The sequence below is a fragment of the Mustela nigripes genome, chromosome 13 (genome assembly GCF_022355385.1).
Source record: "Mustela nigripes isolate SB6536 chromosome 13, MUSNIG.SB6536, whole genome shotgun sequence".
In the NCBI taxonomy this organism is placed as follows: Eukaryota; Metazoa; Chordata; class Mammalia; order Carnivora; family Mustelidae; genus Mustela; species Mustela nigripes.
Window position 1 is genome coordinate 62,364,765 of NC_081569.1, and position 14,277 is coordinate 62,379,041.

At 47.6% G+C, this 14,277-nt stretch overlaps 3 protein-coding genes across 4 annotated transcripts; 2 read left to right on the plus strand and 1 right to left on the minus strand.

Annotated features, from left to right (window-relative positions):
* The first annotated feature begins 2,043 nt into the window (after positions 1-2,043).
* SERF2 (small EDRK-rich factor 2) lies at positions 2,044-3,832 on the plus strand. Of its 2 annotated transcripts, none has more exons than XM_059372701.1 (3): positions 2,044-2,154; positions 2,762-2,870; positions 3,472-3,832. In XM_059372701.1, exons 1-3 carry the CDS (start codon positions 2,148-2,150, stop codon positions 3,755-3,757), a joined length of 402 nt encoding a protein of 133 aa, XP_059228684.1. In that variant the 5' UTR covers positions 2,044-2,147; the 3' UTR covers positions 3,758-3,832. The 2 variants fall into 2 exon arrangements, with proteins under 2 accessions (XP_059228684.1, XP_059228685.1); XM_059372702.1 differs by having other exon boundaries at positions 3,495-3,646.
* Positions 3,833-3,938: 106 nt separating this feature from the next.
* Positions 3,939-9,652, minus strand: SERINC4 (serine incorporator 4). Its single transcript, XM_059372706.1, has 12 exons — positions 9,172-9,652; positions 8,508-8,684; positions 8,159-8,337; positions 7,652-7,731; positions 7,412-7,505; positions 6,943-7,154; positions 6,665-6,760; positions 6,443-6,569; positions 5,968-6,040; positions 5,494-5,542; positions 5,194-5,347; positions 3,939-5,006 (listed from the first exon to the last, which is right to left on the minus strand). The coding sequence occupies exons 1-12, from the start codon at positions 9,577-9,579 to the stop codon at positions 4,808-4,810; spliced, it is 1,848 nt and encodes a 615-aa protein (XP_059228689.1). The 5' UTR covers positions 9,580-9,652; the 3' UTR covers positions 3,939-4,807.
* Positions 9,653-9,791: 139 nt separating this feature from the next.
* HYPK (huntingtin interacting protein K) lies at positions 9,792-11,170 on the plus strand. Its single transcript, XM_059372703.1, has 4 exons — positions 9,792-10,050; positions 10,390-10,445; positions 10,804-10,855; positions 11,005-11,170. Exons 1-4 carry the CDS (start codon positions 9,889-9,891, stop codon positions 11,098-11,100), a joined length of 366 nt encoding a protein of 121 aa, XP_059228686.1. The 5' UTR covers positions 9,792-9,888; the 3' UTR covers positions 11,101-11,170.
* Positions 11,171-14,277: the final 3,107 nt, after the last annotated feature.

Below are 14,277 nucleotides of genomic sequence, written 5' to 3' on the forward strand. Positions count from 1 at the left end.
TTCTGCCATATTCTATTAGTCGCAGACCAACCTTGATTCAGTGTGGCAAGGACTCCTCTAGGATATAAATACCAGGAGGAAAGGATCATTGGAGGCCATTTCAGATATTGGCTCAGGAGGGTTAGAGGAATTTAGAGAAAGAAAAGGAAGTTTTAGGACTTGGAAGAAGGGAGATGGAGGAGACATTAACCGAATGCCTACTATGGGCCAACCCTTTGGTATTGCATTAATCTCTTCCACAATGCTAAGGGTTAGAGATTATTCCCATTTTTCATATAAAGGAATTGAAACATGGAGGAAATAAGGGTCTAAAATCAAATCCAGTATGTAGCAGAGTCAGGATTTGTACAAAGTTATATGGGCCACCAATGTTGATCTAGTACATTTAGTATGTACCAAAGGGTGGGACATATGGCACTTGCGGTATGAGAAATAATTTTAGGTAGTATGGAGACATAGCATTAAGTAGCACTGAAAATATAAAAATTATTGTTAATCTGTATCAAGAGAAAGTTTTAGTTTCAAAGACATATACATATTACCTCTCTAAAACTTGTTAATTTATCTTTTTAAGATAGAGAGGGCAGGCCCCAGGCTCAGCATCTATGACAATGATATTATTTTGGTAGAATTTGATAACATATTTCATTTTCACTGTATTGATTTTTGACTTTTAAAGTTACTTTCTGTTTGTGGTCAGGTGATACCAATTTTAAATTTGCTAAAGGATTATGAAGTTTTATTTATCACTTTTATTTAAGTTTGGTACTTTTCCTTTTTTTAAATTTTATTTATTTGTCAGAGAGAGAGAGCACAGGCAGGCAGAGTGGCAGCAGAGGCAGAGGGAGAAGCAGGCTCCCTGCTGAGCAAGAAGCCTGATGGGGGGGACTCAATCCCAGGACGCTGGGATCATGACCTGAGCCAAAGGCAGCTGCTTGACCAACTGAGCCACCCAGGCATCCCACAAGTTTGGTACATTTTAAGCAATAGTAGTTCAAGTGATACTTTGTTTTGGCAAAAACTGTGAGGATGGCACTGAGGTTCATTGCCTTCCCATCAGGTCTATGTTGAGGGGGAAGCTAGTCCGAAGTTCCAGACTCAGCTCCGTTTTGCTATGAGCACCAACTGGAGAGAATCACATAATAAAATTTACAAACAGTCCTTTCCTGTGATATTTCCTAAGCATTTCTCCTTTATCCAGTGAATTCCTCAGGACTGGTGGGGAGGACTGTAGACAGACAGTGGAACTGGGGAGAATGAGTTTAATGCCCAGGCTTCCTGCCCTATTCTTTCATAAGCCAGTAGTATACTGGGGAAACGTCCAGAGGGAGAAATGTTCACAGTATGTGCATTTCCCAGTCTCTTAGTCTCTGATCCAACTCTACAGTTTGTGATTTTCGGTTTCTCCAAAATTTCCAAACTATTGTCATCTTCCCATTCAATATTTCTGTGGGAAACGAACAGGACTGAAGTTTTAGGACACACGGGATGTGGCTGCTAGTTTCTACGGGAGGGGTTTGCGGTGAGGGTACAGTTGGAAGGGGGTTTCTTAAAGTTACGTTTGTACCCGACTTTACCTTATAGGTGAACAACTCGTGTCTACATAGCTGGCTACTGGGGGATAAATCCTGAGTAAAAGGGCCAAGTACTGATAATACAGAAGTACCAGAGTCCTGATAATACAGAACAGAGTAAACCATTACGGCCCCCCAAAACCCCGCCCTCCATCCCCTACCGTTCCCCTTGGGCGAGTTTGCCGGCGTCCCAAACGGTCCCCGCATGAGGTCACTCCGCCAAGTCACGTGCTCTAACCCGCGAGAACGCCACATCGCCAGCCGCACCCCTCCACCCCCACCCTGCCCACGTGACCCGGCCTACTTTCTCCCCGCCCGACCCAACGCCTAGCTCAGGAAGCCCCGCCCCACGCAGCGCACTCGGCCTGCGAACCTCCGCCCCATATCCGCTCGGGCTGAAGCGTGGCTTGCAGCCCCACGTGTTTCTTTCTGTCCAATGAGAGACTGAGCCCGGGCTCAAAGGGGCGGGGAGGAAAGGACGACTTCGTTACGCTTGGAGAAGGGGGCGGGGTCTGCAACGTCGGACAGAACGAGGGGACGCAACGGAGGCAGGCCGGAGCCGCTGCCGTCGCCATGACCCGTGAGCACCGAGACCCTCTCTTCTTACCCCTTTCTCCCCGTCCACCCTAAACACGACTGCCGAATCTTGGCCTTGACCTCCACCTGGCTTCCCCAGCAAGGCCTTTTTCTGGAAGCGCTTTTTGAGACCCTCACACTCGGCGCCGGAAATCGGCCTTTTGCCCACCGCCACTTCTTGAGAACCCCCTCCCCCTTCTCCAGTCAAGCAAAGGCCCCCGCGACCTTCCGCGCCGTGGCGAGAAGCCCCGCGCCCCTGTGATAGGCCCAGAGCCCCCTACTCCAGATCGCAGCCCATCCCCCACAGAGATCCAAACTGTCCACACATCACCACCAGTCTGGACCCCCGTGCCGCCCCGAAACTCGAAACACGCCTTTAGCGGGCTCCTCGGAACCGTTCTTCCACCTCCCAGTCTGACCTGCCCCGTGGCGGCTTGCCACCAACACCCCCCATGCTCCTGCCCCACTCAGTAGCCTAGGCCCCAAAATGGGCCGGTGTCGGGACAGAGGAATAAGCGCTGGACCCTGCTGGTGTCCGGGTGAGGGAGGAGGGTCGCCTGTGTGTGGCCATAAAGGCCCCCCGCGCCTCACCTTTTACCTTCTTTCTTTAGGCGGTAACCAGCGCGAGCTCGCCCGCCAGAAGAATATGAAAAAGCAGAGCGACTCGGTTAAGGGAAAGCGCCGAGATGACGGGCTTTCTGCTGCCGCCCGCAAGCAGAGGTAGCCCCAGGGAGGGGAAGGGAAGGGAGGGGAGGGGTGAGACCTGGGCTAGACCGAGGGTTGTACCAGGAAAGAGAGCTACCTCAGGGTTTACGTCTGGACTAGTGAGGGGCAGAGTGCATTGCTTCCTCTAGAGTTTTATTTCCTCCCCACCCTCTAAATTGTTAGCTCACAGCCTGACAGGAAGGGACTGGGGCGGGTGCCTGCCCACGGTTGATTTCTGAGTGCCCCTGAGTCTGACCTTAAGGGCAAGGGCAGGGAGCTTCACATTTCAAATGCAGTAGTGGTTATGACAGCACGGTACTTACGGCCCTCTTTGGTGTTCAGTTTCTCCTCCCTTCTCCCAACCTTCTCAGTGGTGTTGCTGGGTGTGGTACTCAGCAAAGAATAGCCTTGGGCCTGTGTGGCCAGACTTCTGACCCCTTAGGCAACAGCCAGATAGAGACTGATTGCCTTTTAAGCCTCAGCTCTCTTCCTCTTGTTCTCCTAGGGTGGGAATACAGCAGGCACACGCTGAATTTTGTCCCATCCACTTCCATCTTATCCTTTGTGCCCTTCATCCCCCTGCATCTTGTCCTTTTTGCCCTCTGGTACCTCCCAGTGCCCCATCATCTCTACCCCCAGGGACTCGGAGATCATGCAGCAGAAGCAGAAAAAGGCAAACGAGAAGAAGGAGGAACCCAAGTAGCTTTGTGGCTTCGTGTCCAACCCTCTTGCCCTTCGCCTGTGTGCCTGGAGCCAGTCCCACCACGCTCGCGTTTTCTCCTGTAGTGCTCACAGGTCCCAGCACCGATGGCATTCCCTTTGCCCTGAGTCTGCAGCGGGTCCCTTTTGTGCTTCCTTCCCCTCAGGTAGCCTCTCTCCCCCTGGGCCACGCCTGGGGGTGAGGGGGTTACCCCTTCCCAGTGTTTTTTATTCCTGTGGGGCTCACCCCAAAGTATTAAAAGTAGCTTTGTAATTTCTTGACCGCCTGGTTTGACTGGGGATTTGGGGGGATGGGGATGGAGGAATGGCTGCCCTTTCCCACCAAAAGGGGAGAGAACTTTAGATTCTAAAAGGTTGTAGATATATAGACTAAGTGAAACATCACAGAGGAAATTTTTTATTTTACTACAACAAACAGACAAGTACTCCAAGTATGTGGTAGAGGAATCCTCTAAGAACTTTAGGAACTTCTTTTCTGTGATTTTTGTCCCCCACCCAGACCTTGAATACCATCCCAAGGATGGAGTTGAGGGTCTAGGAAGACTTCAAGACCTAAGTTTATGCTCCTCTTTCTCGTTCTTCCTCATTTTGCTCGCCTGAAACTTTGCTTGAAAGTTGGCCCCCAAATCCTGCTGCTCACTGACTTCCCACGGTCAGCTGCTCTCTAGTGTTCACATTCTCTTCTGTTCTGTCATTCTTCGTGGATTGAGGGTGGTTTTTGTCTTCCCACTTCCTTTGACCTCAAGATCAGGATAAAACCTAGGGTGGTCTCTGGTCCTTTCTTTCCGTGTCCTGGTTTGTTCTGGGCTGCTTATCTCCCTGTGCCCAGGGCTGAACTGCTTGTTTTTCTTTTTATCTCCAAGGGCAGAGCCAAGTAAGTCTTCAGTCCCTATTGGTCTTTCCCTGCCCCCATCTCCACTGTGAGAGCCAGGAAAGGGCTAGTGCCGCACTGTCTGCTGGGATCAGCAGTGGTTTCTGAGCTGCTGACTTGGGAGTTAGGTTCTTGAGCTGGGGTAAAGATGTAACACTAGCTCCAGTGAGTGAGACACTCTGCCCATGGCATTAGAGTATGTATGGCCACTATCTCCTGTTCAAAAATAGTACTGACTTCAAGGGGAGATAACTGCCCATTGTGTCCTTGAGGTACCTGCTGGGCTGGGCAGTTCCTGAGTCAAGACAGGGAGTATGACCTTAAGGGAACCCCAGTTAACAGTACCTAGACTGAATATTTGTTACCTTGCAGTACTTCTGCGAAGGTCGGGTCCCCTGAATGTAGGAGGTGACTGGGAGTCCTGGGTGGGGGACCAACAGAGTGGTACCAATAGCAGCCCAAGATAGAGGAGTACACAGGCCCAGCATGAGGCAACCTTGACCCAGAAGGTAGCCCAGCTACCCTTGGTGAAGGTCTTTTCCAGTTCTGCTCCCTCATAGCTGTGGAACCAAAGTCTCCTGTTAGAGAACACATAGGACCTTAGCTTTCAGACCTGTCCTACCTCCCCACCAAAGATAATGGTGGACCCATGTGTCTCCTGAGAACCCTTAGGACTGGCCTTAAATTGCTCTTCCTAAAACGGGTTTTCAGGAGTATATATATATCCCAGGCCCACTTCCATCCTACCTGAACCAGTTGGTAAGGGTAACCATGACATAGAGTGATGCAAGGAAGAAGAGAAAATGGAAGGCAGAATAGCTGTAGGAGAGATGCTGGGCTTGTGCTGGAGGAGCTGGAGAGGTCTCTCGGTCAGCTGGCCTGACAGACCCACCCCTCTGGCCTGGAGACAGGGAAGGACTGCTAGCAGCAGTGTGGCTGAAAGACTTCTTCCCTCCTCCCCCAGTTTCTTTTGTGAAGGCGCTCCAGGGCTCTTTGGCACTCTGCAGAAATCTACACTCTTTTAGGGACATTCTTAATGACACTCACCTTCCTTTGGTTTCACTGTTTCAGGGCAGCAGAAACAGAGTGAGGGCTTCTGTAAAACAAAAGGCAGCATGTTTTGGAATGACTTTTTAAAGAATGTGAGGGTATTAATATAGGAAATTCCGCTTTGAAAAGATTAGTCTGGCGTAAAAAGTGGAGGCACGCCTGGGTTCAAATTCTAGCTCCAGCATATAACTGGCTATGAAAACTTTGGTAAGATGTTTAACCTTTTGTGCCTCAACTTCTCCATTTGTAAAATGGAGCAAATACCTACCTCACAGGGTTGTTGTGAGGATTAAATTAAATGAGATGATGAATGTAAAGTAGCACAGTGCTTAGCACATTGTGGGTACTTAATAAAAGGTAACAGCAGCTAGAATCTGAGCATTCTGGGTAGAGGTTGGTAGGATGTGTGTCTGTCTTTGTCTGTGTGTGAGGGGGGAAGGGCATTGGGACTGTTGAGCTCTCCATCCTCACCTGGAACTCATAGCTGTAAACCTTGACAATCCACAAGGGCCCAAATACCTCAGCCAGGTAGGAAGCCTCATTGCTGAGAAAGAAAAGACAGTTCTCAAGCAGGTCCAGTCAAATAGCAGGAGGATTGCCTGAGAGTATATACTGCTAGCTGGTCCATATTGGTAATCCTCAGGAGGGTATTATATTTCCAGAGCCTGTTTCCCCCCAATATTTATAAATCTCATCATGTGAGGGCCCTAAAACCTTTGTATATATTTTTAATTCTCAAGTCATTCTCCCTGCCCCCTTCATCTAATACAGATCATCTGACAAGTGCTATTTTTAGAAATTGTTTCTGTTTATGGGGAACTTCCCTCACTCTTGTCTTGCTCTAAAGTTCAAATAAACCGTGGTCCCAGACAGTCTCCTGACCATCCTTCTCTGTCCTGGGTATTCTCCCTTCTCTCACACCTCTCCCCTTGATACCTTTACGCACCAAGCAAAAAGGACACAAGTATACATGATGCCAGCACTTAGCACTGCCAGAGAAGTATCTGGTGTTTGCGATTCCATTTTACTTAGGACAGGGAGGCACAGAGTGTGGTTTTCTCCTTCAATGAATACTGAGAAGGGAAAACAAGAAAGGTGGTAAGAACGAGAGCTAAGTATTTGGCAGGAACAAAAGTTTTAACCTGGGGAGTCCACATCTGGTCCTTACCATTTTCTGGAGGACGGCTGGACAGTGCAGAGAAAGTCAGGTACATGATATAGCAGCTGATGATAGAGGCTTGTAGAAGGCCAGAACGGGGTTGCCCTGGGGAGAATGGAGATCATTGCTTTTGTCTACAGAGAAGTTGTTTCTTCCACTCATATCCCTATCTATACTTCTCCCCACCCTTAGGAGGAAGCAGGCAATTGACTAAGATTAGGGAAGCTAATGAATTTTTCTATACTAAAGGCCTTCCAGATTTGGAATGTTGCAAGGCATGTACCCACTGAGGCGGATGCAGGGAGCGATGGAGAGAAAGGAGAGGAGGCCACAGAAACAAAGGTGCAGACTAAGCAGCATCTTGTTGAGCAGGCAGCCAGCTGGGTGTGTGTAGTGGTGGAACAGGAGCGCAGCTGCCACACCTGTCATGCTGTAGAATCCTAGGGTGGCCAGCAGTACCGCCAGGAACCAGCAGCAGTCTTGGGCTGCACCAGTCTGCCTAAGGGTAGGCGGTGGACAGTGGCTTGGGGCTCCAACTCCTCTTGCCCATTACTATTCCCCCTCTTGCAGAACACTGGTGTTATTACCCATCCCACCTAGCCTACAGAGTCATGTTCTGAACTTTTTGGTACTGCTTAGTGGGAAGTTAGGGACCACTGACCTGTCATGCATTTTGTTCGACCACACTGGGTTGGACAACCTTCCCAGGTCAGACAACCTTCCCAGGAAGAGCCTTTAGGGTTAGGTGCGCCTTACCAGTTTTTGTTCCAGGAATGGGCAAAGGCTGTGATAAGCACCAACTGCAGCAGGATGAATGTGAAGCCTCCACAGATGCCAATGTAATGCCAGGCTGCAAGTAGGTGGCACCAGTGGGAAAATGTAGCTGACCATGTCATTACTCCTGTTTTTTTTTTTTTTTTTTTTTTCCTACCCTCACTTTTTCTTAGAACATCTATTAGCTTATGCCTGCTGATTAGGATATGAGAGGGAAGGTACCTGGGAAGAGATGCTCATCGGGGATGCAGAAGGCAACAGCACAGAGACCTAGCAGGAACAGCAGTTTGAGGAGCCAGAAGCTGGTTAGGAGACAAAACAAGACTCAAGAAAAGGCAAAGGAGAAAGCAAAACTATAGGAAAGGGAAGAGAAGAGACAACTAAATACAGGGAAGGAGGAACCAGTCCCATGTGAGAGGGGCTGGAAACAGGCCCATCCTAGCCTATTCCAAATTCTCTCAGATACCACGTAATAACATCTGGACAATGTTTCACAGTTGACAAAGGGTTTGCATATAATAACCCCACAATTATCTTCATTTTAAAAAATTAGATGTTCAAAGAGGGTAAGTATGTGGGGCTCATGGTCATACAGTAAGTATGGTGGAAGCAGGAACTTAAAAGCTTTTTTTTGGAGTTTTTACACACTTCATCTTGGAATTTCCTTTACTCAGCTTATGCTTGCTTCCCTCCTCATCCTTACCCCACCCAAAGTGTACATACACAAACCTGTTATGGAGCTGTGCCCTCAGGCTGGTAGGGGAATGGAGCTGGACTAGTAGCACAGCCTGCAGCAGGTGGAAGGTGGCAGTTCCTGCACATACTCGGTACACAGCTCCAGAGCCACTGAGCACTGGGCAATGAGGGTAGCCAAACAGATGGGCACACAACCCTGAGGGCATCTGGATCTGGAGGGAGAGTGCATGTGAGAAATGGCAGGGCGAATCATCATGTATAGAGAGGTACCTGCTTCTCATGGGTATATCCATTCACTTGTCCCTTACCCCCCAATCTGAATCTTCTGTCTGAGGGTTTCTTTTCTCCTTTTCCTGTTGGCAACCCGAACCCTCTCACTTACCCCATGTTCCTTCCCCCAGACCCTTTCCACTACTGTTTTTGACAGCAGGAGGCAGCAGACTGCTGAGGACCCCAGATGGAGGAGGATGTAGAACAGGCGGCTACAAGTAGATTCTGTGACAAGGGGGCACCTAGAATGGCAGCAGCAGGTACAGGGAACAGGCCCACAGCAGGACACCTGGGGGTTGAGCAGCAAGATGGAGATTTGCTGAGGAAAAGCTTACATTAATGTATGCATTAGATTAACCCATGAGGCTGAATTCCAAAATTTCCCTTTCCCTTTTCTTCTCTCCTTTTACTCAGGAATTCTCAGAATCTGGTTCCAAGCTATTTAGGATTGCCTTCCACTGACATCAAGTAGAGCTTTCATCATAAGAGCTGATGCAGGCTTGAGCAGACCTTCCTAAAAGCCCAAGTCACACCTGGCCTCTCACCTTTTTGTAAACCTGCAGATCTGGTACTGGGAAGTGGGAGGAGAGGTTTAATGATCATAGGCTCAGGGGCAAAGAAACGGAAAGGTTTCTGAGGTGAAAGGAAAGCCTATCATTTTTATTCGCTCCTGTGGGTTTTCCTCCCCAGCTTCAGCTACCATTCCCTTTATTTTTTTTTCAGATAGATCTTGATCAGGGGACCTTTCAAGCCCCTCTGCCCAAGTATACTCTCACCTGATAGAAGGGAAGATTCACCATAATACTGCTGACTTCAGTGCGTTGTGCCAGGCGGAGGGAGGTGCTGGGGCCTGTGACAGCCTTTGCACCCACCATCCTTGTCCCAGGGATTAGACCTAGGTCTACCAGATGGAAGGAAGATGAGAAAGTAGCAGCTTTCGTTTGTCCTCCGCCATGGGCTGCCACAGTGCTGGGGGTGGTCACCCACTCTAAAGAAGAACGGGGACAGACATCAGGAAAAGAACACCGACCTCCGGGATGTGGTGAATGCAAATGTCGATGTAAAGCTACTCTCTCTCCAGGGCCTTTGGGCCACACAGGCTGTTCTCTCCAGATTAGGGAGCAGTTTGCAAATCTGGCCTCTAGTGGATTAGCATTCCTAATTGGTTTAGGGTTAGACGTCATCCTTCCTGGTTGAACGGAATTGGGGGCAGGGGAGGAGGGTTGAGATGGAGTGGGTAGGATCTAGATGAGAAGGATGTCGGATGGAGTGGTTAGCAGTGGGAGAGGGCCTCGCAGAAAACAACACTAGAACCTCCAAAAGTCTCAGCGGCTACCCGCTTTCCTGGCTGAAGTTTCCAGAATCCAGAACAGTAGTGAAGGTGTGGCCCGAGGTCAGCCCCGCCTCATCCTCTCCCGGCGGAAGTTTCGGGGAAGCTACCGGAAGTCTTCGTGAGTGGGGCGGGGCCTGTGCAGCGGCACGGTGGGATCGGTATGGCTACCGAGGGCGATGTGGAACTGGAGTTGGAGACGGAGACCAGCGGCCCGGAGCGGCCTCCGGAGAAGCCACGGAAGCATGACAGCGGTGCAGCAGACCTGGAGAGAGTCACCGACTATGCGGAGGAGAAGGAGATCCAGAGTTCCAATCTGGAGACGGTGAGGTTGGCCGTGAGCGTGTCTGGGCGGGCTGAGAGCTGAGGGGCCTCTCAGATTGTAACTGGAATCCTGGCTCCAGGACGGGCTTCCCGTACGGTTGGCGAGAGGAGGCACGAGGGAAACCGTCATTGGAGCCCGCCGCTTGCGAAAGGGAGCTTGATGGAGATTGTGTTTAAAGTGGCCCTTAGGTGCACAGAATTGAGTTAAACCTAGGCCTTGGTTCCTGATACACTCGTCATGTGAATACACACACACAACCCGCCGCCAGCTTCTTACACCTTTTTAGATTATTGGGAATTGTGGGTGGCAGAGCGGTAAGGAGATCTATTTTTCTCATAGGCCATGTCCGTGATTGGAGATAGACGGTCCCGGGAGCAGAAAGCCAAACAGGAGCGGTAAGTCTTCCATAGGCACAGTCAGTCCTACCAGTTCCTCACTTTCCCCCATACGAAAATAAAAGCTATCGTTAAGCGTTTGTATCTTGTACCGTTCTTCAACTCTGTCACCGATTTCTACATGTATGAAGTTTACAACCTTACTTTCTTGGTGGAAGGAAAGGCCTGACAGCACCTGCTGCCTGCTATAAAGACTAAAGAGGGGAGGGCATGGGGATGTTCGGTGAGGGCGTGAGAGTCATTTTGTATTTTCACTCAGCAGTGTTCGTTGGGAGTCATTTATTTGTAAGGCACAGCTGAGAATGAGAGTTAATGGTGGAGGTAGAGAATGAGGACTAATGTACATGAATATTTGCAGGGAGAAGGAACTGGCCAAAGTCACCATTAAGAAGGAAGATCTGGAGCTCATAGTGAGTAGTAAAGCCTACCTAGCCTATGGGCAGAGCTTACATTGGTTAATTGGGGTTGTTTACTGAAACAAGTCGAGTCAGGCAAGTCTTGGTGGCATTTTAATGCCCCGGAAGAAACTTAGGTAACATCCTCGATCCTTTTCCTGCAGATGACAGAGATGGAGATCTCAAGAGCAGCTGCAGAACGGAGCTTAAGGGAACACATGGGCAACGTGGTAGAGGCTCTTATTGCCCTGACCAACTGATTTGTGCTTTTTCAGACCCACTCATTGGATTATTTTATTTCAATAAAGATGTAGCCTTTTTTTTCCTCTTTTTTTTTGCAGTTATATCATCTTTGATCGAGTGTGATGTATATTATACTGTATTTTATTGTGGGAAACTTACATGTCGGAATATAACTGAATTTAAGCAACTCCTCTCCACCCTCCCAGGCCTTAATGAAATCATGTGAAGAATCAGTCTAGAATGGTACCTCATGACCTCATGTTCACATGCAAATGCTGGGAAGCAGGTCAGGGTCATTCATCTGACTAGCCTTCAGTGGTATTTAGGGTATATTTGGAATCTCAGCAAGGTTGCTGAAGCCCATGGCATGGGTCTCTAGGGTGGTTTATATACCATCAATCTTGTTTATAAGCCACTTTTGAAAAAAAAATTTTTTTTAAGAGCACACAGTGGGGGTGGGTCTTGGCTGAACTTGTTTCCCCAACTGTAAAATGATATATACCTGATAGGTTAGGAACTGAGGAGTTGGTGAATGTGAAAAGCTTGGCCTAATACCTGCCTCACAGTAGACATTCAGATAGCAGCTATAAAGGTGTTCTTAAAAGAATTTCAGTGTTTTATTCTCATTTTGGCTCTAGGATAATTCTTAAATTGTATCCCTCTGGTACACACATGTGACATCTTTATGTGTCAGAAGACAGTGGGAGAAGGAGAAAATCCCAAGCAGGCTCTGTCCCCAGTATGGATCCTGACATGGGGCTCAATCTCATGATTCTGAGATCATGATCGGAGCCAAAATCAAGAGCTGAGTGCTTAGCCATCTGAGCCACCCAGACACCCTGTTCATAAGCCACGTAAGAATTAGAATTTAGGGGCGCCTGGGTGGCTCAGTGGGTTAAGCCGCTGCCTTTGGCTCAGGTCATGATCCCAGTGTCCTGGGATCAAGTCCCACATCGGGCTCCTTGCTCAGTGGGAGCCTGCTTCTCTCTCTGCCTCTCCCTGCCACTTTACCTGCTTGTGCACACACACACACACTCTCTCTCTCTGACAAATAAATAAAAAAAATCTTGAAAAAAAAAAAAGTTAGAATTTAGGGACTGAGGTGGAAACATGGTTAAGTTCAAAAAAGATATCAAAGCTTAGGTCTTATACAGAATTAATCTGTGACTTTATTTTTAAAGATTTTATTTATTGGAGATAGAATGAGAGCGAGCACGAGAAGGGGGAGGGTCAGAGGGAGAAGCAGACTCTCCGCTGAACAGGGAGCCCAATGTGGGACTCCAGGATCATGACCCAAGCTAAAGGCAGTCACCCAACTGAGCTACCCAGGTGCCCTAATCTATGACTTTAATTTACGAAGTTGATTTAATTGAATTCTGAACTCCACAACACTATACCTTACATTCCATTTCCTGGAGAGAAGACAGTTTTACTTTAAAAGTTGATCAACCTTTGGCCAATTCATCCTTGCTGAACTTGTTTCCCCAACTGTAAAATGATATATACCTGATAGGTTGTTTTAAGAACTGAGGAGCTGGTGAATGTGAAAAGCTTGGCCTAATACCTGTCTCAGAGTGGACACTCAGATAGCAGCTATCAGTGTGTTCTTAAAAGAATTTCAGTGTTTTATTCTCATTTGGCTCTAGGATAATTCTTAAATTGTATCCCTCTGGCATACACATATGATGTCTTTATGTGTTTATTACCTCATAGTAATTTATATTCAGATTTTTTAGGACATGAAAGATCTGTGAATGTTTCTTCCAGTGGGGCACTTAAAAGATGGTGAAAAGACCTTGGCCATCTCATTTCTTTATGTAATTGAGAAAGAGCCTCCCCACTGATTAAATGTCATTCCTTTTAACCTCTAGGACCCTAGTGCTCTGCCATGTGCATGGTGGTTATGTAATAAATATTAAGTATAAAACCACCGAATTTAACTCTAGTTTGATGTCTTTAAATTACAATTTGAGAACACTATACCCTCCTCACAGGTATCTGTGAGCTTAGATTTACTACAAGGTAGCATTGTCCACTTACATGCCCATGTTTCTAACCCAAGCTAAGAGGCTGGAAAAAGAAATCTGGAATAGTCCCAAGTGAATATGGGAAGGCAGAGTAGTGATGAAATGCAGATTTCTCAGAAATGGTTTTAAGTGGGGAGCCTCTGATCCTACCTGGATAGTGCTTTTCTGTGGGTTTCTCAGCATGAGTCCAAACCTCACAAAGCACCTTCAAAGACTGGGTTGCCCAGTGTCACAAGTATGGCAGTAGGTCCAACAGGCTGGATATGTATGTATATATATATATGTATAAACTGGCTGTTGAGGATACTGGTAAGTACTTGGTTTTCCCATTTCATGGGTCAACTTTTGTTCTAAATACAGCTGTATTTTAGCAAAGAATACCATACATATATCTGCTCATAGAGTAAATCTGGGTGCCACTTAGAGTATAGACTGTCCAGTGTCTTAGTTTGTTTCTAAGATCAAAGGTGACAAAATGTGAAACACCCTTTGTTCAACAATTCTTTGCTGTCTTATTTAAATTCTTGTCAGCCTGCACATTTTATTTCCAGTCTCATAAGAAACCTCTTGGTGTAGGGTTTTTTGTTAAGATTATTAGAGAGAGAGAGAGAGAGAGAAAGCAGTGGGAATGGAATAAGGAGAGAGAATCCAAAGCCAACTCTGAGCTGAGCAAGGAGCTCAACGTGGGGCTTGATCCCACGACCACGAGATCATGACCTGAGCTGAAACCCAAGAGCTGGACGCTTAACCAACTGAACCACCCAGTTACCCTTGATGTATGATTCTTTTATTTCTTGACACACACACATAAATGGATCAAAAAATATGTTCACCTAGAAAAACTGACTTCAACCAGAAATGCAAAAACAGGTATCTGTGAGCTTAGATTTACTACAAGGTAGCATTGTCCACTTACATGCCCATGTTTCTAACCCAAGCTAAGAGGCTGGAAAAAGAAATCTGGAATAGTCCCAAGTGAATATGGGAAGGCAGAGTAGTGATGAAATGCAGATTTCTCAGAAATGGTTTTAAGTGGGGAGCCTCTGATCCTACCTGGATAGTGCTTTTCTGTGGGTTTCTCAGCATGAGTCCAAACCTCACAAAGCACCTTCAAAGACTGGGTTGCCCAGTGTCACAAGTATGGCAGTAGGTCCAACAGGCTGGATA

Excerpts from the sequence above, each read along its gene's own strand:
- SERF2 (XM_059372701.1), top strand. Across the intron at positions 2,871-3,471 it reads GCTGCCGCCCGCAAGCAGAG|TGCCCCATCATCTCTACCCC; the intron begins GTAGCCCCAGGG and ends GGTACCTCCCAG.
- HYPK (XM_059372703.1), top strand. The coding sequence starts at position 9,889 with ATGGCTACCGAGGGCGATGTGGAACTGGAGTTGGAGACGGAGACCAGC. Across the intron at positions 10,051-10,389 it reads AGAGTTCCAATCTGGAGACG|GCCATGTCCGTGATTGGAGA; the intron begins GTGAGGTTGGCC and ends TTTTTCTCATAG. Across the intron at positions 10,856-11,004 it reads AGGAAGATCTGGAGCTCATA|ATGACAGAGATGGAGATCTC; the intron begins GTGAGTAGTAAA and ends CTTTTCCTGCAG.
- SERINC4 (XM_059372706.1), bottom strand. The coding sequence starts at position 9,579 with ATGACGTCTAACCCTAAACCAATTAGGAATGCTAATCCACTAGAGGCC. Across the intron at positions 7,732-8,158 it reads AGGGCACAGCTCCATAACAG|CTTCTGGCTCCTCAAACTGC; the intron begins GTTTGTGTATGT and ends TCTCCTAACCAG. Across the intron at positions 6,041-6,442 it reads ACTTGTGTCCTTTTTGCTTG|CAATGAGGCTTCCTACCTGG; the intron begins GTGCGTAAAGGT and ends TTTCTTTCTCAG.